Raw genomic sequence first — 25,219 nt, forward strand, 5'->3', positions numbered from 1 at the left:
TTCATTTTATACAGAATAAAGCAGGAAATGGCTATCTTAAACCTGCTCCACCATGGAAAGAAGACAGAATACGAACCGGCACAAATGCACACGCTACAGAAAGGAGAGCTGAGACATTTGGCATCAAATCTTTGGAAAATCATGTAACAAACATGACATTTTTAGAGAGCAAGTAACTATAGCACTTAGAAATGCAGGAACTCCACCAGAGAATAACACTTTGCTGAAGTTTCAATTTTGCTTTCATTTGTGGAAAGTCAAACCAGGTTAATTTGAATTAAAACCGTTGACCTTTGTCACATCTAATAGATGTCCCATTACCTAACAATTACAGCACCAACTAGTGTAATCGTTATATATTTTTATAATGTGAATGAATTTCCTGCGCTCGCTATCGATACTGGTTTTGTAGTTAATGCTTCTGAATGTCTTAATGGATGTTCCAGCCCAAAGATGCTGCTAATAGACATTTCACGTAAAGAACCTTGTGCTCAATATGCTATATGTAACACTACTGCTGAAGTCTGTAAACTCATCTCTGGCCTGCTTCAGTCTATGAATTTGAAAAGCCCAATCAGGAATGTAGTCTGAAAGGCTGTGGCCTAAAGCACTGAAATGTTACCTTAGTTTTGAGTTATACCTGCAATGAAGTATAGTACTAGGAAAAAATACTCCTGCTCAACAATGAATCTTAATTTTGTTGGCATGATTCATTTTTTCCAAATTATACTTCTAACTCATTAGTAGTCCTGTCTCGATACCATTTTCTTTTACTATCTTTATTTGTAGATAGCTGTTGTTGCTTCCTTTCTGATTAAAATTTGTTGAGCAGAATTTGAATTGCATGTGGAACCACTGAAGTATTATGTAGACTTTATAGCATTTAAAATTGAAGTAAATAAATACTGATTATTACAAACTTCCGTAGAAAGGGCATTATTTGACTTCAGGATGCTAGGAAAACATAGCCAGGTGTGAAATACTTGTTTTCAAGTTTATCTGCTCTTTGTATACAGGCTCCGGCTGCATTTTCTTTTAAGTTCACCTCTGTCAAACTCCATGTTGTATTAGTTCAGCTAAATTACATGACAACTAAATTATGTGATTCTTCTGTATTATGCTTGCAGTAAGCAGAAGCAAAGAAGCCTGTGGAACGCAAATATTCTCCAAAATATCAATCTGTGCTTATTTAAAAGCTTGTAGTAGCACTAGAATTGAGGAAAAAAAAAAAGGCAGATTTTCTTATACAAAATGGACTGTTTTATTCTTGTGTGAAACCAGTGTTTTAAGTTCCACGTTTAAAAACAGATGCACAGGCCTTTCAATCCTATGAAAGTTACAGTGTACAAGAAACTTATTAAATATCAAATACAGATGATGCCTATATAATTAATTTCATGCAGAATTATTATGACGTTTCAACAAAACTTCCTCGTACTCCTCCTGCGTCAGAAGTCCCTGAGTTATACTCTTGCTCTCTTCAAATTTGGGTAGAACCACTGCAATGTATCCCTCAGTTGATGGCTAAAAAACAAGATTGAAGTTAGTAGTAAAATAAAGGTTAGAAAGTAAAAAGCAAGAAAGTTTCTTACCTTTTCTTGCAAAATAGCTGGATTGCTAAGAATGTTTTCATTCACTTCTATCAGTCGCCCTCGTATACAACTGTAAAAGCCGTTAAATTCAGTAAGCGTGCACGGTAGGTTAGGTTGGGTGGGGGGAAGAAGAAAACATCCTTACCTATAAATAGTGTACTCTTCTCCATCTGTTGAGGATATCCTGCACAGTGGGGCAAGTTCTGTTAAAAACTGAGCTCCCTGCATTTGAAAAGAAAACAACAACATATATATATACACACCCACTTTTAATTACGCAGGTCTTCTAAGGTATTATCAGCAACATAACAAGTTTGTAAGCTTCAGAACAAAGCCAAGAAGTGGGACAGTTATGGGTCATTGCAAGTTACATATTTATGCTTTCCTACTGAAGAGATGACAACTGTGTGCACAAAGGGAACAGAAGCCTGCAAAAGCTTACAAATTTACTCGTAACTGGTTCTTGTGGAGTAACAGAGGTGTAGTTTAGTTTAATGAGATTAGAATAAGCAAAAAAAGGAGAAAAAAAATAGCTTAGTTAACTTTAGCATAAGCAGTTTTAACTACACATTTGAAAACCCACCAGGAAAAACTGAACTAGACCATCTGCTATCCAGGTCTGTTTGACAAAAACAGTAGTTCCCAAATCCTTGGCATTTTGGTGAAAAGTGTTTTTTTTTTTTTTTTTTAAATTCTGTTAAGGCATGTTTAAGTCCCTCTATATATTACAACAAAATGATTTAAAAGAAACTGTTAACATTGGTTTGAGCAACACTGGAAATGACCAGAGCTGCGGGATCACCATAATACCCTGGCTGGGACACTATCTCTCAAGTCTGAATTATTTAACTAGGGAGGGGCTTAAAATTAAATACAAAAGGTAACTTGCTAAGTTTCACTTTTACAAAGGACAGAAAGTTTCAGGCAGTTTGAGAGACTAAAATGAAAGCTAACCAAATTAAAAAGACATACCCTTTTTGACTTCCCAGAGACCTTATTCTGAAGTCTGCTACAGTTGGGACTGATTTGGTAATTAACACTTTTAATTGTTTTTCCAGTTTGAAGAAGAGGGTGAGCTTCTGCCAAGGTGATGACACAGATTCTGCAACAAGAGTTGTAATTATTATGCTGTAGTTGTGAAAAGCCATGCCCTTATGTACTCTAAGCAAGCTCCACCACCTTCTCTGCCAGTACTAGTGGGATTTAAAACTGAGACCGGGACTTCACTTGGGCTTCTAGTCTGAAATGCTAGCAAGACATTGTTGGATAGTTTAGTTCTTGTTGTAGTTTAGGAGGAAAGTTCAGGTGATAGTTCACCTTACTGCAGTTGGGTCACTAAACAGGCACCCAGTGGGCTCAACGGCAGCACGGGGGTTGAGCAGGGTAACCTAAAAAGCTATTTACCTGAGTTAATGATGAAGAAGTTACAGTAATTATTGCCTGTGGATAAGACAGAAATTTAGTTTCCTACTTAGAAAAATATCAGCTAGTGGACCAAATTGAACACACTTTCTTCAGGGCATCTTACTTGAAGTGAGCTGTACTGAACTGAATGGAAATTGAACTCTGACCTAAAGCTACCCACAGAGAAGATGCTTCATTTTGAGACACTAGGCTGTCACCAAAAAAAACCAACAGTAAACTTGTTAATTACACAGAACCAGAGCTTTTATCCAGCGCTGCACTCCACATGAGCATATTTAATTTACTTGTGTTGGGACTGCTGCAGTAGCTGCTTCAAGATGAAGTAAAGCACGGTTTGCTTTTGAAGGACGATGCTGTAGCAGAAGGCAACAGTTCTCAGACTAGCCAAAGGTGAAGCTGGGGGCTGTCAGTGGTCCACCCTGGGAGCTGGGCTTTAGCTTACCTGCTGCTCGCATCCCATCTTTTTCTAAAGCCGGAGGAATTCTTAGCACAAAACCGGGGGCACTTAGAGCAACCCAGCTGCAGAGCTGAGCCCCAACTTCACCCCTGCTTTAGACCCGCACTTAATGCACAAAGCCCACAGCTGGCACTCCGACGCCGCTGCAGCGCCGAAGCTCTGCAGGGTCTGGGCGAGCAGCTCCCACAAGAGGGAGCCGGATCCCGGTGAACACGGGCAACGGCCCCGGCGGTACCGGGAAGCTTTACAGAGCTCAGAGGAACCAGAAAAGCCGCTTCCTCTTGACCCCGGCTGCCTGCGAAGAGGAGGAGGATCTGGGAGCTGGCACCTAGCCATGAGAGCTGAGAGCTCGCAGTGCAATTCGGAAAGGATTTTTGTGATGCTAAGAAGCACCAAACCGAGCCACGGCCCCACACATTATAAGGGCAAAGCAGATATTTTACCGAGCACCCAGCCAGAGGTACTGTAGAAAAGGTCAGCATCCCCCTTGTTGCTGCTGCTGCCATACCTGTCATTTATTCCCAGGTGTTCAGGTTTCAGTTACCAGAGAAGCAGAAAGTGACCAAAAGGCAGCAGAGAAGTCCTGACAGCTCCACCCGAGGGCTGGTTTAGCTGGTGTCAAGCTCTTGCTGTTAGTTTGAGCTTGTAACAACAGCACAATGCGCTGGGCACAAGACACGTCTCCACCTCCCCTGGCCCCAAAAGACGTGAAATGTGAACACGGCGGGCAGAGCAGGGCGCCCACACCTGGTGCTCCTGCGGGAGCAGAGACCGAAGAGCGGCGCAGGGGCAGGACGCGGGGTGCCTCCGGGAAAGCCGGGCCCCCACGGCCGCCTGCTGCTGCTTACGGGGAGCCCGGGGTCCGCCGCCACTCGCCTGTTGGAGTGCTGCAGCACGCAGAAGTCCTCGCACGGCCGCCCCTTCACGTCTGTAAAAGGCCACAAACGGGTGAGGCCGCGGGCACGCTGCCCCGGGCCCTTCCCTGCATCCCTCCCTCCCCGGCCGCCCCGCACCTGGCTTGTACCAGCGGGTGAAGTACCGCGCCGCGCCGCCGCCGCCCGCCCGCCCCGCCGCCATCTCGCCGCCCGCCGGGCGCAGGCGTGGGGGCGGCCCCGCCCCGAAAGCAGGGCAGGGCAGGGCGGGAGCGGAGCGGGGGAAAGCCCGCAGCGTGAGGGGGCGAGGCGCGGGCTGCACGGAGGGGCTGGGGCTGCCACAGCCCTGGAGGTGCTCAAGGCCAGGCTGGACGGGGGTTTGCGCAGCCTGGTCTGGTGGGAAGTGGCCCAGCCCGTGGCAGGGGGCTGGAACTACACGATCTTTATGGACCCTTCCAACCCACACCATTCCCTATGAAAAGATCGAGAAAACAGCATCTTGTTCAGTGGTTTATTCTTTTTAGCACACAGCAATACAACAGAGTCTGTAACAATAATCATATGCATTAAAACCATGATTTGAAGTAGAAACACACTTCATGAAAACAATTTTTCAGCCCCTCTGTGGCAAGCAGAGCAAACCAGCTTTTCACAGAAGTTTTAACTACACATGACCCTACGTTCAGGCACAGCAGAAGAAGCACTCCTGCATTTTAGCCTTGAATGAATTTTAAATAAATCCAGTCCTGTGCCCTTTGCAAGACCTGCTTTGGGCAGCAGAGACATGGCCCGGCTCTGAGCCCCACAAGCCTCGCACTCTACGAGCACTGCCACGGGCTGATTTTAACTTTCCCCGCGCACAGGAACTTCACATGACAGTTTTTATATACAAACCCAGGCCAAAAACATGAGACAAATAAATACATTACGAAGAATATCACTTGGAACCCACCCTTATTTGCCTGTTCTGTATACACCAGCCTAGCAGAGACACAAGAGCTGCACATAAAATCAAGGTCTGTACCATAGGTAGCACACAAAGGGACAGACAGAAAGGTGCTACGATTGATCAGTCACACTTGTCATGCACATCACCCCAAGCTGCTGCAGAAATGTACATGTGTAACAAAATGCTCTTAGAGGCTCAGCCCCATTCATTTGCCAAACTGAGAAATTTCAGCGCAAGAACAGTTAAGACGTAGGAGGTCTACTTCCACTACAGGCTGACGACAGAAAGCTAAGCCGCTTTTGTCACCTCACTGGCACAAACCTGCAGCAAGTTTCAGCCCTCGGTTTGCTCAACGTCTCACCAAAGACTAAAGTACCGGAGCAGTGAGCCAGTCTGAAATGCCCGTGGCCAGCTTACCTAACTCTTCTTCCCCCATGCTCCACATGGGGATTTACTTTTCATGTTGCTATATTAGCAGCACATTTAATATGCAGGTATTTTAACATCAATTTATGACATTGCAAGCCAGCCAAGAACTCCCGGGAAGCAGCTTCAAAGAGGACACATCAACTGCAATAAAGATCAGAAAGAGACTTCCAGAGCAGAAAGAGCTGCCATGTTCTGAGACCTCTGTCCCATGACTGGGACCATGCAGATGGAAGGGCATTAGAGGAGAAAACACGAGTCAAGGTATGAACAACTTCAGTTTAGGTATGGGGAGGTGCATAGGGGTGTTGTTTTAAACTCATGTACTTGTTTTTCTGAGGAAGAAAGCAGCGATGTGCACGTGCCAGAAACTGACCAGATCTCCATGAGCCAGAGCTGATGGCACTAAAGCAGTAGGGGTAGTGAAGAAGACGATCAGCAGCTGGCCTTTATTGTTCAGCTATGACAAAGTCTAGAATTCAGATTGTTTGAAAAACATCAAAGTTACTTTCTCCTTAGTGAGCAAGGAAAGAAAGGGAAGCAATGGGTGGGATGTACCATTTCTACCATACAGCTACTCCTAATTCAATCCTAGAAACACTGGCATAGGACTGCTGTAAAAGACGGAGGCAGCACAGAACAGCCGACCAAGGAGATGCTACAACGACATAGCAGGTGACTATTGTACTGTGGCATGACTCCTCTGCACCACGAGCTGCAGCATTCCTGCTGGCAGAATGCAGCTGCTGTTTCTTTAGAGGTGTGCTTCTGAGGAAAGTACAGAGGCCTAACCAGAACACAAGAGTATAGAACAGAAAACAGTAGAAAAGAAAAACAAAATGGGGAGTGCTTGATGAAAGAATGTACCTGTATTTTGTTAGTATTCTTGTCAGAGATGGAATGGAGAGCTCTAAAACACGTCTATTCTCTCCAAACAACTGCTGACCAAACCGAAAAAACAAAACAAAACAAAACAAACCAGGTTCATACACATGAAAATTTGGGGGAGCTGGGAAGACCCCACCACATCTGAGCACTCCGCTCAGGATGCCTCAGCTTGAAGAAAAGCTGCAGAAAGGCTGCCCTTCTCTACCTCCTGACTCAAAAGAAAACAAGACAAATCCTGTCTCAAATGCATTGGCCAAGTACTGAATACAGGAGGATGCAAGGAGTGAGAGTTTCCTTTGAGGCTGAGGTCCTGGGATGTGGATCAAGCAGTCTAAAGAACGACAGGGAGCTCTGCTGGCTCCTGCTCCACTCACACTGCTTCCCAAGAGAAACACAAGGGAATTGCCAGCAGACATCTGCCAGCCTTAAGACGTAATCTCTTGCAGGACAGAAGTGAGCTTTATTTGGTCGCTCACAGTTTCGTTGCCACAGATGTTTTACTGGAGCACACTATTTTTTTTTTCCTTCCATAATTTTCTACTATTATGGAGAGATTGGTATCATTTGACCTTTAAAGAAAGCACAGAAATGAAGTTCAAGACATTGCTTATTCTACATAAAAAACAATTGGTAACATTTCACCAGAGAGAACTCAAAAAAAATCTATTCTTATGTAAATTCTTAATATGAGCTCTGACACTGGCATTAAAACCTTAACAGATTTATGCTGATTATTTCAGCTTGCTCAGAGAACACCGATAAAGCAGTATTTTACCACCATGGAAAGAAGTTTAAATGAATTTGTCTTGTTAACCTGAGTAAAGACTTAAGGAAGAAGAAAAGCTAATAGTCCACTGCCTGCAGAAACTCCCGCGGGCCCCATCTCTCAACTAGTTAAAATAAAAATCTTTCAATTCCTTCCAAGCATTTATTTCTGGTGTGATAAAATGAAAGCCAATGCTACTCTGTGACAGAGCAACATATGCCAGACTATTTGGACTTGTCAGACGTGCTATGATCACATAGGTGCTCTTTGTTCAAGTTTCCTATTCAGTTGGTGATTTGAAACAGTGGTAAAATTGAATCAGACAAAAAGTTCTAATGTTTATGGGGCTTTTTTTTCCCCTCCGTTACGGTAGCTAGTTAAGACAGCCTACCTTCTTATTCTTGCACAGAAGTTGAGACACACAACAATTTAATGATCTCATTTCCTGCGAATGCAGGATTCTGGTTGTTGGGGTGTGTCTTCTTTTTTGTGACAGTTGTCTTTTTTGTCTTTCCTTCCTGGTTACTTTCAGGGTGGTTAAAATACTAAGACCACAAGACAGCAAGCTCAAACTACATAAATATATTGGTTATTATTCTTAATATGCTGCTTCCCTATACATGCTAATCAAAGAATTTTTGCTTTTGGGATCTTTCAGGTTTAGTTGTTGCAAAGAATGCAACTGCTGAGCAAGCACGGGTGTGTGTGTTATCATACAGAACTCGAGCTGAGTGGGAGAGCTGACTAGTTCATTTCCCAGAATAAATCCAGACTTAGGAAAGCTGTCGTAATAAATGACTGTTTGTCTCAGCCTGTAACACTACTCCTCTTGATATCAAACACTGTAATACAACTTTGCCGCTCCAGGCAGCATAAATGTGATAAAGCACTGCTTTAAGTCTTTTTAATGGAATTCAAGTGTATTATAGGCACAGCTATGCTTTACAACATAATAGCTGTACTGTTGTTGCTGATCTGAGTAATCAGTGAAGAGTAACACACATCAGACGGGATGAAGCAGGTAAAACATACTTGTTGCAAACAACTGAAATGGGATTTCACAGGAAACCATTGGGAGTAGAAAGCAGCTGGAATAGGAAACAGAATCCACAAGCAGAACCACTGCCAAAAGGGTGGAGGGGGCTCATCTGCCACCCTGTGTAAACCAGGTGGATGCAGGAGAGACTCATCTCTACCAATATAAGCACACACTACCCACTGCCAGCCTTTGTTTTACACTGCTCACAGTGCTTTCTACTCACTGCTTTTGATTGTGCTAGAATAAGAACCACTGACATTTGTCTTGTTGGTATAAAGAAATAAATGTGGTAAAAAATACCAAAGTAAAAAAAAAAACACACCAAGGTTACACATAATTACTTACAGTAAGTAAATTCACAAAAAAAAGACTAGATCCCCACCACCACCACAGGTGATAACGCGTTCATAGATTTGGCACTTTCACGATGACTTCCTAAGTATGCCTTCCCATAGTACCATATGCAGAACTAAATTCTGAGTGAAAAACACTTAGTTGCATTTCTACAGGAGGGAAAAAGATCTGCGTGGGGGGGGAAAGTGACGCAATATATACACCAATAAAAACATTCAGCTTCTATCATGCGTACCCCTCCGTTACAGGATAGAAGAACAGCTACCTGTTGTTTTTCAATGTAACGGCAAGCTCTGTTCCCAGCAGCAAAGGTTACAGGTTTATGCTGAATACAATTTTATGTTCAAACACAGAGATAAGCAACATGATCCCAAAACCCAGCAGAATCCCAGCATTCTGTAAGAGGAAGTATCCCCAGCGGCTACATCCATGGTCGCTAGCATCGTTGTGAAGCATTTCAGGTACCTAAACAAACAAGAAAGGGTTAAACGCCTTCAAAACAAACAGTTATTTAGAATCCAGTGCTTCAGCCATGAAGCATGCAGTGGTTGGGTCTCACTCTGAGACTCTCCTGTTGATGCATTCACACTACTCCTTGAGTTAGGTGTCACTCAACACGAATAACATTATCAGTCTACTTTCACATAAGCTAAAGACAGTGTCTGTAATGGTATAATTACTGTTTTCATGATAATTATGCTGATGTCTTAATTATACTCTGAGTAATTGGCTGGCTTATTTACCAATTGATTTAATCAAGCCACACCAAGAATTTTATTCGAAGACGATGGTTAAACTTCCACAAACACCCATTAAGTACTTTGTTGTACCTCTGAGGTACAGTGTGGATTTTAACACAATTCAGGCTTCATCACAAGAAGCACTAACGACTTGCTGCAAAAGCCGAAGCACATTTGGTGCTGCAGAGAGCCCTTAAGACTACAAGTTGTTACAGTAGCCACTGTCAGAGCAAGTGTTTTACTGTGTTTCTACCTTGGTTTTTAAATCAGATGCTTAACAGCAGAAGATAAGAAGTTACTGTACCAACAGTAACCTAAAACTAATCTTGCACCTGCACATTTAACTGAACACTCCTCCATGCTTTCGGGTACCAAAACATATCAAGGGAGAAAAGGCGGAAGAATTTATGATCAAAAGGCAATTGGCATTAATTTTCTATCTATGTTAGATAAAACATAGCAACTTACCATATCCACAAGAGCCACGTACATGAACAAGCCAGCAGTAAGTGCAAATATCCACATGGAAACGTTGTCGGCGTAATGACCGATAAGGATCCCAGTCGCCATTCCAAGATAGGCCAACATCGCTGACAGCGCGTTGTAAAGCACAGCTTGCTTGACAGTCATACCAGCCTTCAGAAGCACGGCAAAGTCTCCTACAGCAGGGTAAAACAAAGCAGGTGTTTACACCCTCAGGGAACTCCTGCAGTATTTATGATCTCTGTTCTTTCTTACAAGCAGATCTGTGCAAGTTTTTATGCTGTTATCTGCCTTACATTTTTCTTCACAGAATTAGAAAACAGTGAGACAAAAAATTAAAAAGCACACATGAAGAACAACACTACTGTGGTAACTTTACAGCCTTAAAGTTTCCTGATTTTTAGAAGCAGCAGCTTTTAGTGTAGCTTGTATTTAAACCAACACATTGCAGTCCTTGACATGCATGAACACTCCAAGTCAGTTTCTAAAACCAAGTACTCCCCCTTAACAGCATAAAGCAATGGTACCAAAATGAATTCATCTATTAACCTGTAACTTTTCTTTGTACTTTAAGTCTAGCTTGCTTAAATTTAGAAAGTTGTCACTAATTTCTGTGAGCAATCATGTCTTAGTTTTATTTGAAAGAATGATAGATTACCTGCTTTTTTTTCCAGAGTAGAAACCAGTTTTAAGATCGGTATAATGTATTTAAACAAAGAGCAAAGTAATACAAGCTTATTAATTGGGAATGAAATTGATACTATGTACAAAATGTTACTTCTCTCCAGTTTAAATGAAAGCAGTCTTCAAGATTGAGTTGAGAAATTTGTTACAATAAATTGTAACCTCTTGTGGGACAAGCAAGATCAACTGGTATAATTTTATCAACATTGCTTAGCACCAACAACAGAATAATCCAATTTCTTCCCTAGTTAACTTTAACTAGTCCAATTTGTCTTAGCATTCCTATGCCATTTCACGTTCTCTGTTAAAGAAGGCATTTGCATCAGGTTTTCTGTGTTGGTTAAAAAAGAGCATGATTTCAGTTTCAGATTTTTATTGCTTGAAAGTCAACAGGATATTTGAATCCAAAGTGTCGGACTTGTAACATGAATTTATTTTGTATACTTGTACTAAATGTCATTAGTACATGTAGTTAATACAAGTTCCACGACTTCCACAGAATTTATATTAAGATGAATAAGGCTCAATTCCTCTCGTGTTGTAAAACCAGGTACATTCTCCAGAGAAAGTAATTTATTTCTGTACAACATGACTGTACAGAACGCCAAGTACATCTAATTGTTTAATAAATGGTTTGATATACACACACACTGGTTTACAAGCTCTGTTAAATGAAATTGAACAGTGCACTTTCTAGAGAATTAAACCTTAAAAAGCGTAAGCAAACTGTCCTTTCCTCATCCTGTATACCAGATGGGACCACGGCTGCTAAGACATACCAGTTACATGTTCAAAGCGCTTCAACAACTGGAAATAAAATAATTCTGAGTTCAACCAAACAGCCATGTCCTGTTCTCATGAGCTTCACTGTGAAAGGGCATAATATCGAACTTGCAACACATGCATTCCTTTAAAAAAATTGCCATCATTAATTTAAATCACTCGAGCTTCAAAGAGACAAAGTATTTCCAGGAAAGACTTCTAAATAGTGCCAAGCTTAATTTAGAGCTACTGCAATTCTTTGTAAGACTTAACAGGAAAAGTAGCACATGCTATGCACAAAGGAGTCTGACTAATTGTGATCTTCATTTCAACAGCACAAACACAATAAAATTAGGCAGAGATGTGACTAAACAAATTCTGACATGCATTCTCCTGAATCTATGTTATGAAGAGTAAAAACTAGAGATGAACCACATAGAACAAGTTGTAAATAACTGCAAAAGACAACAAGTTTTAAAATCAGTAGCAGAGGTGTTTGGAGTTTTAAAAGGAAAATTAGTTCATAAATAAAACGTTCTTTTAAATAAGCTAAAGGTATTATTGAATAGACAGTCTAATATGGTTGAGGCTTTCTAATCAAGAGATTTTACTGTGCTACATAATAAAATAACATTTAATTCTCCAGAGTGCACTTAGAAGTACCTAGGTAGCTGCAGCATAGCAAATTATTTGGGTCTTACCTAGTTCATGAGGTAATTCATGGCAAAATACAGCTACAGAAGTGCTTAAACCACTTGATAACCCTTCAGTAAAGGCTGCTCCTACGAAAAGGAAAAAATAAAAGGCATTACTTCATATTCAGTCATCAAGTGCAGAAGCATTGGTGCATATGCTCATATTAGATCAGGACGTGATTAGTCTCACTCAAATTTTGTTATGCTTCTGCAAGCATTTGAAGTGTCACTGAACAGTTTTTGTTTAAGATTCAGAAATGTCAATCCAAAGCAAGATAAAATCCTCTAATCCTCTACAGCAAACCAAGTTTCACCATCCAATTTCTGAACTAAGCCCAATACTGTTCAACAACACAACTCACAAAAAAAAGCAACATATGCAGACACCATTAGAAAGGACACTGGTTTTCAAAAGCTATAAAGGGAAGATTGCATCTCAACTGCCTCTCCGAGTCAGGCACTAGAAAAAGGCAAGTTCAATGACACGTGAGGCCACGCAGCCATGTGCGGGCATCTCTGGACCTGGTTTAACGAGGAGGAGATGGAAAAGGTCTTCAGAAGAGATTCTACAGAGGCAAGAGCCCGAGCCTCCTCAGGGTGAAGAGGAAGGTAGCACCAAATGAGCACAGGACCAGGAAGCCAACATGAACTCCCGGATGAATAAAATTTGAAAGCAGCAATGCCTTGCAACAGGAGGAACTCTCCCACCTCCATATGCAGCAGCTGATCTGAAGAACATGGTCATGACATTGGGCCCCTCACTACAAGAAGGACATGGAGGTGCTCGAGTGAGTCCAGAGACGGGCTACGAAGCTGGTGAAGGGCCTGGAGAACAAGTCTTACGAGGAGCGGCTGAGGGAGCTGGGACTGTTTAGCCTGGAGAAGAGGAGGCTCAGGGGCGACCTTATCGCTCTCTACAGGTACCTGAAGGGAGGCTGTAGTGAGGTGGGGACTGGTCTGTTCTCCCACGTGCCTGGTGACAGGACGAGGGGGAATGGGCTAAAGTTGCACCAAGGGAGGTTTAGGTTGGATATTTGGAAGAACTTCTTTACCGAAAGGGTTGTTAGGCACTGGAATAGGCTGCCCAGGGAAGTGGTGGAGTCACCATCCCTGGAGGTCTTTAAAAGACGTTTAGATGTAGAGCTTAGGGATATGGTTTAGTGGAGGACTTGTTAACGTTAGGTCAGAGGTTGGACTCAGTGATCTTGGAGGTCTCTCTCAACCTAGACTATTCTGTGATTCTGTGACATGGGCAGCAGTTAGAGAAGAAATGAGTTCTGCCGAGCCCAGAATATTCACCCAGTACTTCATTATGATCTGATTAGGGCTAGCACTATAAAAAGAAAGAATTTTAGTGTTAGGCAACTCCCTCACATGCAAGGCAGATGACAGAGGCAGACCTGCTGATGAGAGCTATTGCCCAGGGAAGTCCACTTTGCAGCTCCCAACTCGATGATGGTGTGGAGATCCAAAGTTCACCTGCCCTGCCACGAACAGGTACAGGCTGCTTGAGGACACAATGCAATCACTAGCCCTCTTTTTATTTTCTTTTGCCTGAAAGGGTTTACATGAAAGGGTTTTCTTGGCTGTACAGAGCTCCAGTACAAAGCTAAGTACGAATGCAGTTCTTTGTGCCTACTGGCAGTCTCTTGATCGAGATCAGAATAACACCAGGAACATGAGAACTGATGGAAAATAGAGCAAAAACAGTCAGTTTGTGCTCCAGTGAGCACAAGATAACTGAGCTGAGGATACAGAAGAAAGCTGGGAAGGGAAGCGGTAAAATTCGGTCTTGATCTATCAGCAGGTACCAGCACCATTCCAGAAAGAAAGGGACAGCCCACAGGAAAGCAGCAATAATTTAAAGATTATTTAGAAAATAGCAGAAGTACTCAGATGCATGGGATGAGATTCACCCAAGGGTGCTGATGTAAAGTCACAGCTATCGAAATCCCCAGGGCATGGGAAAAGGCTCACATAACACTCCTCACACTAGGGAGGCTGTTCCCAGGGTAAGAGAACCCACTTTGGGGTGCAGGTTTGTCCAGATGACCTCTAGGAAACATCCATTTTTGCGGTTCTAGTTACGAAGTCCAATTCAGGGAGGTGCAGTGTGCAAGACTAAAGTTACTTTGATTTAAGACTTCAACTAGAGTATTTCACGCTACACTCCAGAACACTTTATCACAGCAGTCCACGCAGTAATTAATATGTAAGTGATGAGTTAATGCTACTTCACTAGCAATAGCAGTTATTAGTGAACACTATCAATCTTTCCTAGGCAGTCTGTTTTCTTCCAAACATCGCTTTAGAGTTTTTGAGTCAGATTTCTGAGAGACAGAACAGCTGCAATTATCTCCTAAGACAGGAGAACTCAACAGCATTAATTTGGGTTTCAGTTCCTGAAGAGACTAGATAAGGAAAGGAAGACAGAAGGTGATTACCTTCTCCCATGCCTGAATCCTCAATAATCTACCAGTTCTTCTATATTACTGCCTTTATACAATGTTTTCCTAGTCTTAGCGCTTATTAAAGTAAAAGTGAAAATACAAGAATCCAGCTAAATAAGAGAAAATAAGTCTGATTTAGGGACCAGGAAGGCAAGCCAAACAAAATCTGGCAATGTTACAAAGCTCCTAGCTGGCTGATATGGCTGAATACTATCCAGATTCTCTAAAGCAGGACCTTAAATATAAACAGGAATATCTAATGTTATTTTTCACTACTAAAAATAGCTCTTAAAATGTTAATACTCAAACTGAAGACAACATTAACGTACCCAACTGACAGCATCTCCTCTCAACAAGTTGATTTAATAGTGCTATGGTACTTTAAAATATGCTTAAGACATCACTTCTCCCAACCCCCTCCCCCCCCTCCCAAAAAAAAAAAAAAAGAAAAAATATAGGTAAGATTAGTATGGAAATAAACAGTTTTCTGCATTTTAGTTATTTAGTTGAAGCTACAGAAAGTTCAGATCACAGATCTTTTTATACAGGTTAGTCAGATGCAATTGTTGAATGCTTTAACAGAAATGTAAGCACTTAAATCTAATTCCCACATACTTACCACAACAGCTTTGAGGGGAAAAACTGATGGAAGTTATCAATAGCAATCTCAAGAAATAAAACTTAAGTGAAGGGTTATTCTGGCTACACCTATCTTCACAGAAACATTCATGCCTTCATTTAAATATGTATAAATATTATACAAGTAGTATTGGCATTTCCACAGCACCAGTGTTTTTCATAATATTTTCAAGCATATCCAGAACTGAAGGAATGCCACATTTCCATTAGTCTGAACAAGCCACACAGCAGGACTTCTAAAAGCTATTACTCTCACTTGTTCAATAAGCTTTTATTAACCTCTCATATTTTTCCTTTCATAACTATCAAATCACAGCTCCTTCCCAAATCTCCCTAATGCTAACAGATAATTGATTCAGCATGTAATTTGTATGCAAATCCTCCTTCTACCACATTTTCAGTACTGATCTGCTAGGAAATTTACATCCCACACTTCTACTTTCATAAAAAAGAGATTAAATCAGAAGGTCTCTTTTCACATTATTCTTTGAATTGACTGAACCTGAACAACTGCAAATACTGCTGTGAGAAAATAGTTACTATAGGACACTTCCTCCTCAAACAAGAATGAACTTGTTTATACAAGCAAATTTACAGAGACTGTTACTGCTGAACTGTCCCCAGTATGCTATACAAGGTGGAAATGAAGCCAATAGCAATAAAACCAGAGATTAGTCTTAATTACTGAAGTCAAGATCATGAAAGACTAGCACAACTAAGGATTACTGATTTAACTTCACTTTATAACTTATTTTCACCATCTAGCTTTCCTTCCAGAAAGAAGGTGACCCCCAGATCTGACCTCAAATCCAAAAGTCCAGAACATAAACCTTCAATCTGTTCCTTTTTTCCTACTTTTATCCTAGAAGTAGGAATTAGAGCAAAATTTACACATTTCCTACAGAAATGCACCTGTAAGCACAAAAATTCTGCTTTACTCGTCACTGGTCTGCACGTTGTTAAACCGGAGGTTTTTATCATTAATTTAGAGCTGCTGTAAGATAAAAGTTTAGCAGCGTGGGGTTTTGAAAAACAAATTAATTATATTCCTAACAAAAAGATAAGTGACAGCAAGACCTTGCTATAATCACACATGACAAAGCTGCAGTATTCACACCAATACTTACCAATTGCTAGGCCGTCACTGAAGTTGTGCAGCCCGTCTCCCATGATCACCATCCAGGCCAGAGTTGCTATTCCAGCATCCTTCAGCTCCTCACGTGAGTAGCGCTGGCTGTGACTGTGTGGATGATGGTTCTGATGATGATGATGATGCAGGATGTGGTGGTAATCGTGGTGGTGGTGGCTGAGATGATCCGTCTGTCCCAGAGTATCATGTAAGTGAGAATGACATTTGTTTCTACAGCCCCTGGACACATATTCACTGTCAGCCTCCTCTTGATGAGAATGAGCTATCATGACTTCTTCTTCTTCTTGCATGGCTGGCTGCTGAGAAATGAAGGGCGATGGATCTTGTGAGTCTGTCCCTAGATAGCCCTCAGACCCTGTTACAAAAACCCAGAGTATAATATTATACATTTTTAGAGTCACTCAGGAAGCAAAGATACAATAAACAAGTTGAATAAGTGATACACTAAAGAAACAACTAGCAAGTTTGAAAGTTGAGGTTGATAACCCAGCTTCTTGTACCAAGTGCCTCCACAAGCTATTTTTCTTCAATCATATTTCTGGGAAAATTCCTGTTATTCCAAAACAATGAAAACATTTTATTTTGTCCCCTAACACTAAAGCAGCCCCATAAAATATGGCCACAAATGCCTTCTTAAAGAAGAAAAAAAAAAAAGCCTTTCATCTAAGACCCAGTACAATATAAGTACAAGAGCTCTGCATCTCAATTTCACAGCACAAAGGCTGTTAGCTCAACTGCTTCAGAAGGGAAAAGCCTGACATGCATATGCCATTTATTCATCTTAGGGCTACAAAGTAGGAATGCAAAAGAGCAGGACTACATTACAAGTAATCTTGGCAAACTTCCTGTATTTCATATGGAAGTAATTGATTATACACAAGTTCTTAAGCTTGAACACCTGAAAAATACACTCAAAAATATCAACACAGACTGGAGTGTCCTCAGAGAAACATTAAGAGCACGATAATGTTAGTGATTTTAACCGATAAACCCCAAACTTCTTAAGTTCTTTCCCTTCTGTTGAATGAACAAATGGATGTTTTTTTTTTTCCTGCATGGCTGACAACTACTTTCTAAAAAAAACTGGAAGCCTCTCTTAGCTACAAGAGCTAACAAGTATCTAGTTAGGTGTGGCTTTGCTCACAACACAGTATTGAGGACACCTGATTATTTGCAGTCCAAATACTTCAGCACCTTGGATTTTAGATTATCGACCTTAAAAATAAATATTCAAGTCTGGATTTAAGATACACATGGTCTATTATTGAGATTTCTGTAAATGGCATCTAGCAGTCTAACATAAGAAGCACAGAAGCCATTAGGTATGGCTACATATGCAACGGGCATAGCCAGAAAAGCTTCTCAAAATTACTTCAACTTCTACTGGTCAATCCAGAATTAACACATTTGTTTCTAAACTGAATCCACTACTTCCAACCTATCAATCCTTTTTAAGGGGAAGTAATAAACAAAGCTACTACTCTACAGATCAGTGCACATTCAGGTTTGTTTCAGAGACAGATTAAGTAGGCAGTGATCCAACCTATAGTAAGAATCAAATCTATGAGCTGCCATCAATCAGTTTTTTTTTTTTTTTAAAGTGTGCTGCTGTGCTTTTGCACAACAACAACTGTTCAATAATATTACTGAGACTTACGATCATCTGTATCTAACTTTTCTTCATTCGCTGAAAACTTCTTACTTTCTCCATCATCTTCATTTTTTTTCTTATTCCAAAAGAAAATACTGTAGTTATGAATATTTTACTTATTTTTCAGGATATACATGAGCAACATAATATTCACAACATTTATGCAGCCTGCACAGAAAGAGGACAAGATGGAAGCCATATAAAGAATGCGGAAGAGGAACATTAGAAACCTCTAAGTACAATAAAGAGACAAAAGTTCCTCAGGCTCCAAAGGGGGGAAAAATGAACTTGCATAAATACCATGTACTTCTGTGAAAGGACTAAACAGAGGGGTTCATTTGAGAAGTAAAATGCAGCAAATGCTGACCAAGAGCTACTCCACTAGTTCTTTCCCAGTGTAATATCAGTGTGATGCTTTTTCCTAATGTATTGAAAGAAAGCCAAATAAAATCATTGCTTACTAGTTTTGGCATCACAAAAATTTATGATCAGTGACTCAGTATCTAGAAAGGCACAATTAGCCTAACAGAAAATCCATTCTCAGTGGCTAAGAGATAAGGACACAGAAAATACTCGCTTTGCGTGGAACTCAAGACACCTCTTGATGAATACACTTAATAATAGATTGGGAAAACGATCCTATCACTCACAGTTAATTTAGCTTACTCCAGCATCAACCACACCAACACAACCTGCTGTGACACAATTCAAACAGCACACAGCACCAAGTCTGCTGAACCAACGTTTACAACCCACCCAAATCAGTTATTTACACCTTCCACATAAAACACAGCATCGTAACACGAAGGCTGTATTGCTCTCCTCTTTGCAGAAAGAGAAGGGAAAGAAGAGGAACATGGGAGCTGATATTTTCAAACTGAATACTATCTAAGAAGGTCACCTTCTGCAGAGCAGTCAGATGCTTACTTGTCTAAGGAGTGACTGCCACCCTCACCCGTTTTGGGGAAGTGTCCCCTCAGCAGTAGTGCAGTAACTGCAAGAGGTCATCTTAATTCAGCCAGTATGAGATTTAAAGAAAAAACAATAAAAAATTAGTTGCATAATCTCCTTGAGAAGTCAGAAAGAAACCACTAATAAGCAACGACCTTAAATAACTTAAAACAAAGGCTGTAACCAGGTGTTTGCCTTTTTAAAAAAATCACCATATTAACCCTGTGCTACCTGTCTGGTTAGGAAATAGAGGTCTTCCTGAAGATGACCACAAAAAAAAAAGTAACCGCCTAGTTTGTAAGTGTAGATGCTGCTAATATAAATTAAAGCACTAATCAAGTCAGCAATTGCTAGCAAATCCTATCAGCATAATATACATAATACTTATGTTTTCACAGAAGTAGAAGTGTATTCAAAAATCCTCATGCAATCCAACACAACTTCAAAGTAGTAGTTATACCTTTTTCTTCTTGTCTTTGAACTGCTTTATTAAAGTGATCAAATGCTCCACTAGAAACATGAAATACAAGCCGCCAAGTGCTGTAAGTCCCTTCCACGTAGAATCCAGGTAAGCACTCTCCTCTGTACTTTGAAAAACAAGATGTTTGAACAGAGAACCTTTGTTTTGTTCCAGGGGAGGCTTTTCGTGGTGATGGTGGTGGTTTCCGTGAGACTAAGGGGAGAAACAAACAGGCAGAGTCATTATATTCAAAAGAACTGATATGAAGAGAAACACAAAGATTTCTTCACATTCTTTTCCTCAAGTCTGGAGTCCAGACTTAACGCTTACGATGGGATAAATGCTCTGGATATAAACTCAAACAATTACAAGGGCAAATTGTTGATAGAAAAACACTGAGAGCAGAACTGGTATTCATTCCTTTGCTGAAGTTAATTGCATATTGCTGAGTACAAAATGCATAACTGCCCCTACAAATACCCTTGATGCTAGCAAGGAAACTGCATTTTAAGTAGTAATCAAACACAGAACAGCTATTTTCCCACCTAAGACAACTACCTGACATCAAACACTTTTTTCCTACAAAGCATTTAACAGTAATTTCCTTCTTTCAAGCAAATCTGGCATTCTTGAAAAAACTTTTGGGTATAATCCACAGATGCACATACATTCACACACGTTTCGATTTGCAGTGACCTTACATGACAAGTTCAAGATTAACCGAAAAGGAAAAGGAAGAACCCTAAGGACAAGGCTTTGAAACCAGCACAGGATCTGTGGTTTAGTGCATCTTACCTGAATGCTGGATCCATAATTATTTTTAAGAGTTTCAAGAACTGCAGAAATTTTTCAATCATATTCCCATTTCTTCGTCCAGATTACATAATAGAAACAGTTCATTTCAAAGCCTATTGAGTAATATTTTCATAGGACTTCAGAAATGCTTGATTCTGACAAAAACATTATAATGGATAAACAGTCAACACAAGTGACTGGTAATAGAAAACAGAAGATTTTCTATTCCACATTTGTTGTGGTTTTGGCTGGGATAGTTAATCTTCTTCCTGGTATGGTGCTGTGTTTTGGCTTTAGGATGAGACGTGGCACTGCAATAAGAGACTAGAAAAGCATTTACCCAAAGTTCTTGGTGCAAGGAACTAGAGTGACTTGGCAGCACGCATGACTGAAAACAGGAAATAGATTGAGGGAGTATGGTGCGAAGTTCTTACACAGCAGAGAGTGAGAGGAATAGTACAAACAGCTCCAGACAGGTGCTTATTAGTAGGAGCAAAATTATTTCTATCAAATAATCTACCTTACAAGAAATTATCCACCATGTAGGTATTAATACATATCAAAACTACCACTAATAAGTACTGGCAGCTGTCAGTGTTTCTGTTTAGGGATAATTAACAAAATGATAGTTAATACTTACATGTGGAAGGAGATGTAAGAAGGCATCTCCACTTAAAGTCCCCACAGCCAATGCCACAAGGAAACTTAGAAGAAATTTGAAAAATACACGATTCATCAGAGGTACCAATATAACACCCAATAAGGAAAGAAAACTGATGACGGAGATGGATATGAAGCCACCAATCCAAGCTGGTAAACAAAAAAAAAAGGGAAAAAGCAGTAAGAATAAACTGCTGTGTGAGGTTTTGTTTGCTTAACATTCCTGTTGTCAAATACTCCCGATCAACTGATTAATTAGATGATAACAAATGGTAGGCCACAAACATTTCTCTCTACACATGGTAAGGAGAAGTGCCAGAAGAAAATCATAGGCTTCTTACAACTCTGAAATGTGTAACTAATAAGAGTTTCCAATAGGCTTTTATTCAATATTAAAAAAGGGAACCTACCTATTTGCAAAGAGTAACCTTTTGGAGGAGTTTCATTTTTTTCACTACTTGCATGGACGATGCAGCACTTGCCATCAATCTGATTAATAAGAGCTGGACAAAGATAGCTAAATTCTGTAGCAGTCAACAGAGCTTGAGTGCCTATTCCATGGGACTGCATCAGCTTGGATGCACTGGAGCACTGTGGAAAGACACATTTGTTAAAGGTGAAGCAGAGCCAAAATACCATATATTGAAACGACGGCACATCCCATTTTAATTGAAATTAATACAGTGATGCTGCATGAAAACCAGTGTAACAACAGTAATTAAGAACCAGGAATGAGCCAGTTCTGGAAGAACTGTACCTTCATCCCCTCTTCAGGCCCAGAGGGTAGCACTGATAGATGATGTGCAATCAGTACATGTTCTCAGCTCAAAGGTGGGTGCCAGATGCTTTGTTTTGAGGTTAGAAAAAAGCCTAGCACTTTTGAGTCTGTTTTTGAGGCCATACAAGGAAGCAGCAACAAGGTTGAAGACCTTTCTGTATGGGTCATTACTACAATTCTCTCACTACACAACCTACAGTCATACAGGGTTCAGTAGCCACCCCCGACTCCCCTCATAGCACTCCTGGACTGATTGTGCAGAAAGCAGAGTAACTCATAACCAGCACCCACAAATCACATGATGCAGATACCCACCCGGAATTATCTAGGACAACCACATCCATTAAGACTCCAGAGAGACACTTGGTTTTAAAAACCTTTCATGGAGAAAGGTATGACTGTGTAACAGAACCGTCTACAGCAAAATTACAGGCTTTATCAGCACTCATTTTTACTATGTTAAAGTAATAGGTATCATTTTGCAGCAGTATGTTTTCTTATTATGATTTTATAGTTGGTCCTTATACACAATCTTAAAAGAAAAATGTAAAGATACAAGTGAAAAAAAAAAAAGAATGCATGTACCTATTGATTCCCTACAATTCTGCCCTGCCTACAATGAGATTATCTAACACTTGTGAGGCAGCTCTCATAAGAATGACTATTTTCACCGTATTTTCTTTTCCTCTTTCACCATATTACTTGGAAAACAATACAGATTCTGGACTTTACAGCAGAAAAAACAAGCTGAACCAAAAAGAAATCAGTAAGATTTAACTGAGTTTACCATTCCATTCCCTACATTTTACTAAGAATTTAACGTTGATTTACATGTATCTGAAATGAGAAGCAGATAGGTAATACAGTTAGTCTAAAATTCCATCAGCCCTCACTTATTTCTAACTCGGGGGAGTGTATTACTCATTTCCTGCCCACAGGCAGAAAAATACAAGCTCTAAAAACAAGCTCAACAACTGCTATATACTTGCATGACTGTTTGGCTGCACTTATAAAGCAAGAAATCCATTTTGGAAAAAATCAATGTACCATTCATTTCAAAGTACCTTGGATACCTGATCTTTCCTTGCTGTTTTTACATGAGTAAAGTGGAGTTTTTCTGTGGAGCATCACAAACTTTTTATATAGTTGCCTGAGTTTTGTGTTCTTCATTTTTAGTATATATTTAAAAACATATCAATATATAAAAATAAGTATTGTTAATATAAATATATATTTCCTTTTAATAAAAAAATATTAACTAGAATGCATAGATATTTTCCTGAGCGCATGACCATAACATTCCTTCAAAGCAAAGGGTTAAGATTCAATGAAAGCTGCTTGCATGCATTTTGCTACGAACGCTGTTAAACTACAAAGCTTGGACCAAGCTAAGCATAAAGCACCCAGCAAATAAAGCCGTAACGATACTGCCAGTGGACCTGGATTCCCAGAACACAAAAGAGTCAGTCTCACCTCTTGGGTATTTTGGTTTTTAAGTTTAGAATACAGGTAACTTCCTCTTTCTGATTCCTTCGGAGAAGCAAGGGATTCATTTGCTTTGCTGTTAGCAAGCCAACTGGTATTGCTGCCATCTGTGATGTTAATGGCGTTAGAGCTAGTCAGACCTAACCGAGCAACCGACTTGCCTTCTCCAGGATCCAGACTCTGCAGCTCAGGATTGCCATCTGTGGGGGTAGTGTTGATAGACACCACTATTTCATTAACAGCGTTCTTGCTGCGTACCAAGTTCTGCTGATGATCTATGTTCTCTGCTTTATGAGGTTCTTTCGAATGACTGTTCCGGGGGTCTTTGCTAGCATCAGATTCGTGGTTTGGACAAACAGTCTTCTCAGAGTTTTTACTCAGTGAAATGTGGTTATGATGAAGATGATGATCATGGTCATGATCATGGTCTATTTTAACCCTCTTCATCTTATCTATACCTATGTTCTGGAGCAGTTTTCTAAATCCTTCAATCGTCAGAGAGTTGTTTTCCCCATAACGACGAAAAAGTTCTTGAAGGTGAAGTTTCTGTATTAACCCTGCCAAGTCAATGTTAACACTGGCTGCCTTTTCCGGAAAAGTTCTCTCCAATGTCTGCACAACTGTGCCTGTCTCCACTCCATGATGATAACTTTCACACAATAGTATGGAAAACAACACAAGGAATGTGACTGATACTGTACTCTCCATTCCAGTTTCCTATTAGGAGTTAAAGACTCTGGGAAAAAGAAAGAAAAAATAAAAGTTTTACTATTTTTATACAGTGCAAATGGTGATCGTGTCTTCCTCTGCAATGTATTTCCACAATTAGCTGAAATGCCCTGCTCAAGCTATCTACACAGTACGAGAAAAGCCAATTAGATTTCTTACACACGCAGCGTTTTTCCCAGATGTGCAGCCTCAGGCAACACAGGATGAAGCTGCATACCACAGCACAGTCACTGGCCTGAAGTTCTTGCCCAGGCGTAGCCTTGCCTTTGTTTTGCTTGGCCTGACTCAGTTTTCTAACGCAAGATAAAACGATGATAGCATCCTCACATCTGCACCACTTGAGTTCTACGTTAGGCTCTTCTCGTACTTGAAACAACCCTTATAAATTCAGCCTTCAACCATGCATCACCAAGGAATAACGGTTATAAATTCAGCGGGGGCCCCCAAACCCTACATAAAGAGCACACATCCCGGCGGCACAGACCCAGCCACGCCACACCACGCCTCACGCCTCACCCCCCAGCACCACAGCCGCGCCCCCGCCGCAAGGCTAGCACACGCCTACCCGGCAGCCCGGCCGCCGCCGGAGGAAGAGGAGGAGAAGAAGGCTGCGGCCGGCGTTAGAGCCGTTAAAACCGCGGGAACCGTCCCGACCGCTGGAGCCGTTACGGCCGTTGGGCCGCCACCGAGCCCGGCCGCCTGCCTCCCCTCAGCGCACGCACGCGCTCCAAGCGCTCCCACCCCTCCCTTCCGGTGGGCGGCGGCCAATGGGGAAGCGCGGCGGGGCGGAAGGTGCGGCGTGAGAAAAGTCGCGCCGCCTCAGCGGCGTGGCCCTGGGGCGGGATTTCGCGCAGGGGCAGGCGGCCCGGCGCTGGGAGCGGGGCTGTGGGCGGCGCTGCAAGGGCGCGGCCTGGGCGGGGGAGTCTGATGCACGGCTGGGAAGTGCAGAGGTGGCCTAGGAAAGGCTTAGAGCTTGCTGAAAACTAAATAAATACGGTGTTTTTTTTAACTTTGTAGTGTTTTTTATTCTTTCACTGACCTCAGCCCTGTGTGTTTCTACATCCCCAGCACAGGCTCAGCTGTATTCCCTGTTTCTCCTTTCACCACTCCCAGCGTTTTGCCGGCTGCCGCCATGTCATTTCATGCTGCCGCCACCCCACGCTGCTCTCGCCCTCACTGGCTCTGGAATTCGGCCTCTCCCCAGTGACCCATGGAGCATGAAGGCGCCACGGGATCCTGCCCTAGAATATGGCTTTACCCATAGCTACTCATTAGCTGCCAGCGGCTCAAACCTAACATCTGCTCAGGGCTTGGCCATTGGTCTCCTTCTGTTGCCTGC

At 41.4% G+C, this 25,219-nt stretch overlaps 3 protein-coding genes across 7 annotated transcripts in view; 1 reads left to right on the plus strand and 2 right to left on the minus strand.

The window, feature by feature from the left end:
* CTNNAL1 (catenin alpha like 1) overlaps nt 1-1,252 on the plus strand; it is a 56,918-nt gene extending 55,666 nt beyond the window's left edge. The window contains exon 19 of the mRNA XM_035319781.1: nt 15-1,252. Within this exon, the coding sequence (XP_035175672.1) occupies nt 15-176 (162 nt within the window). The 3' untranslated portion in view covers nt 177-1,252. The remainder of the gene's footprint in view (nt 1-14) is intronic.
* ABITRAM (actin binding transcription modulator) lies at nt 1,244-4,588 on the minus strand. 2 transcript variants are annotated; one of them, XM_035319787.1, is made up of 6 exons: nt 4,488-4,588; nt 4,351-4,402; nt 2,565-2,694; nt 1,738-1,814; nt 1,593-1,662; nt 1,244-1,524 (listed from the first exon to the last, which is right to left on the minus strand). In XM_035319787.1, exons 1-6 carry the CDS (start codon nt 4,549-4,551, stop codon nt 1,396-1,398), a joined length of 522 nt encoding a protein of 173 aa, XP_035175678.1. In that variant the 5' UTR covers nt 4,552-4,588; the 3' UTR covers nt 1,244-1,395. The 2 variants fall into 2 exon arrangements, with proteins under 2 accessions (XP_035175678.1, XP_035175677.1); XM_035319786.1 differs by lacking the exons at nt 4,351-4,402; nt 4,488-4,588 and adding an exon at nt 3,581-3,859.
* Nucleotides 4,589-8,252: 3,664 nt separating this feature from the next.
* Nucleotides 8,253-24,626, minus strand: SLC39A6 (solute carrier family 39 member 6). Of its 4 annotated transcripts, XM_035319782.1 has the most exons (10): nt 24,446-24,626; nt 23,140-23,887; nt 21,299-21,479; nt 20,869-21,038; nt 19,434-19,646; nt 18,029-18,098; nt 16,349-16,726; nt 12,139-12,219; nt 9,977-10,167; nt 9,081-9,233 (listed from the first exon to the last, which is right to left on the minus strand). In XM_035319782.1, the coding sequence occupies exons 2-10, from the start codon at nt 23,857-23,859 to the stop codon at nt 9,081-9,083; spliced, it is 2,157 nt and encodes a 718-aa protein (XP_035175673.1). In that variant the 5' UTR covers nt 23,860-23,887; nt 24,446-24,626. The 4 variants fall into 4 exon arrangements, with proteins under 4 accessions (XP_035175675.1, XP_035175674.1, XP_035175676.1 ...); XM_035319784.1 differs by lacking the exon at nt 18,029-18,098 and having other exon boundaries at nt 8,253-9,233; nt 16,349-16,670; XM_035319783.1 differs by lacking the exon at nt 24,446-24,626 and having other exon boundaries at nt 8,253-9,233; nt 23,140-23,859.
* Between the last annotated feature and the right edge of the window lie 593 nt (nt 24,627-25,219).

This window comes from Oxyura jamaicensis, chromosome 2 (genome assembly GCF_011077185.1).
Source record: "Oxyura jamaicensis isolate SHBP4307 breed ruddy duck chromosome 2, BPBGC_Ojam_1.0, whole genome shotgun sequence".
NCBI classification, from domain to species: Eukaryota; Metazoa; Chordata; class Aves; order Anseriformes; family Anatidae; genus Oxyura; species Oxyura jamaicensis.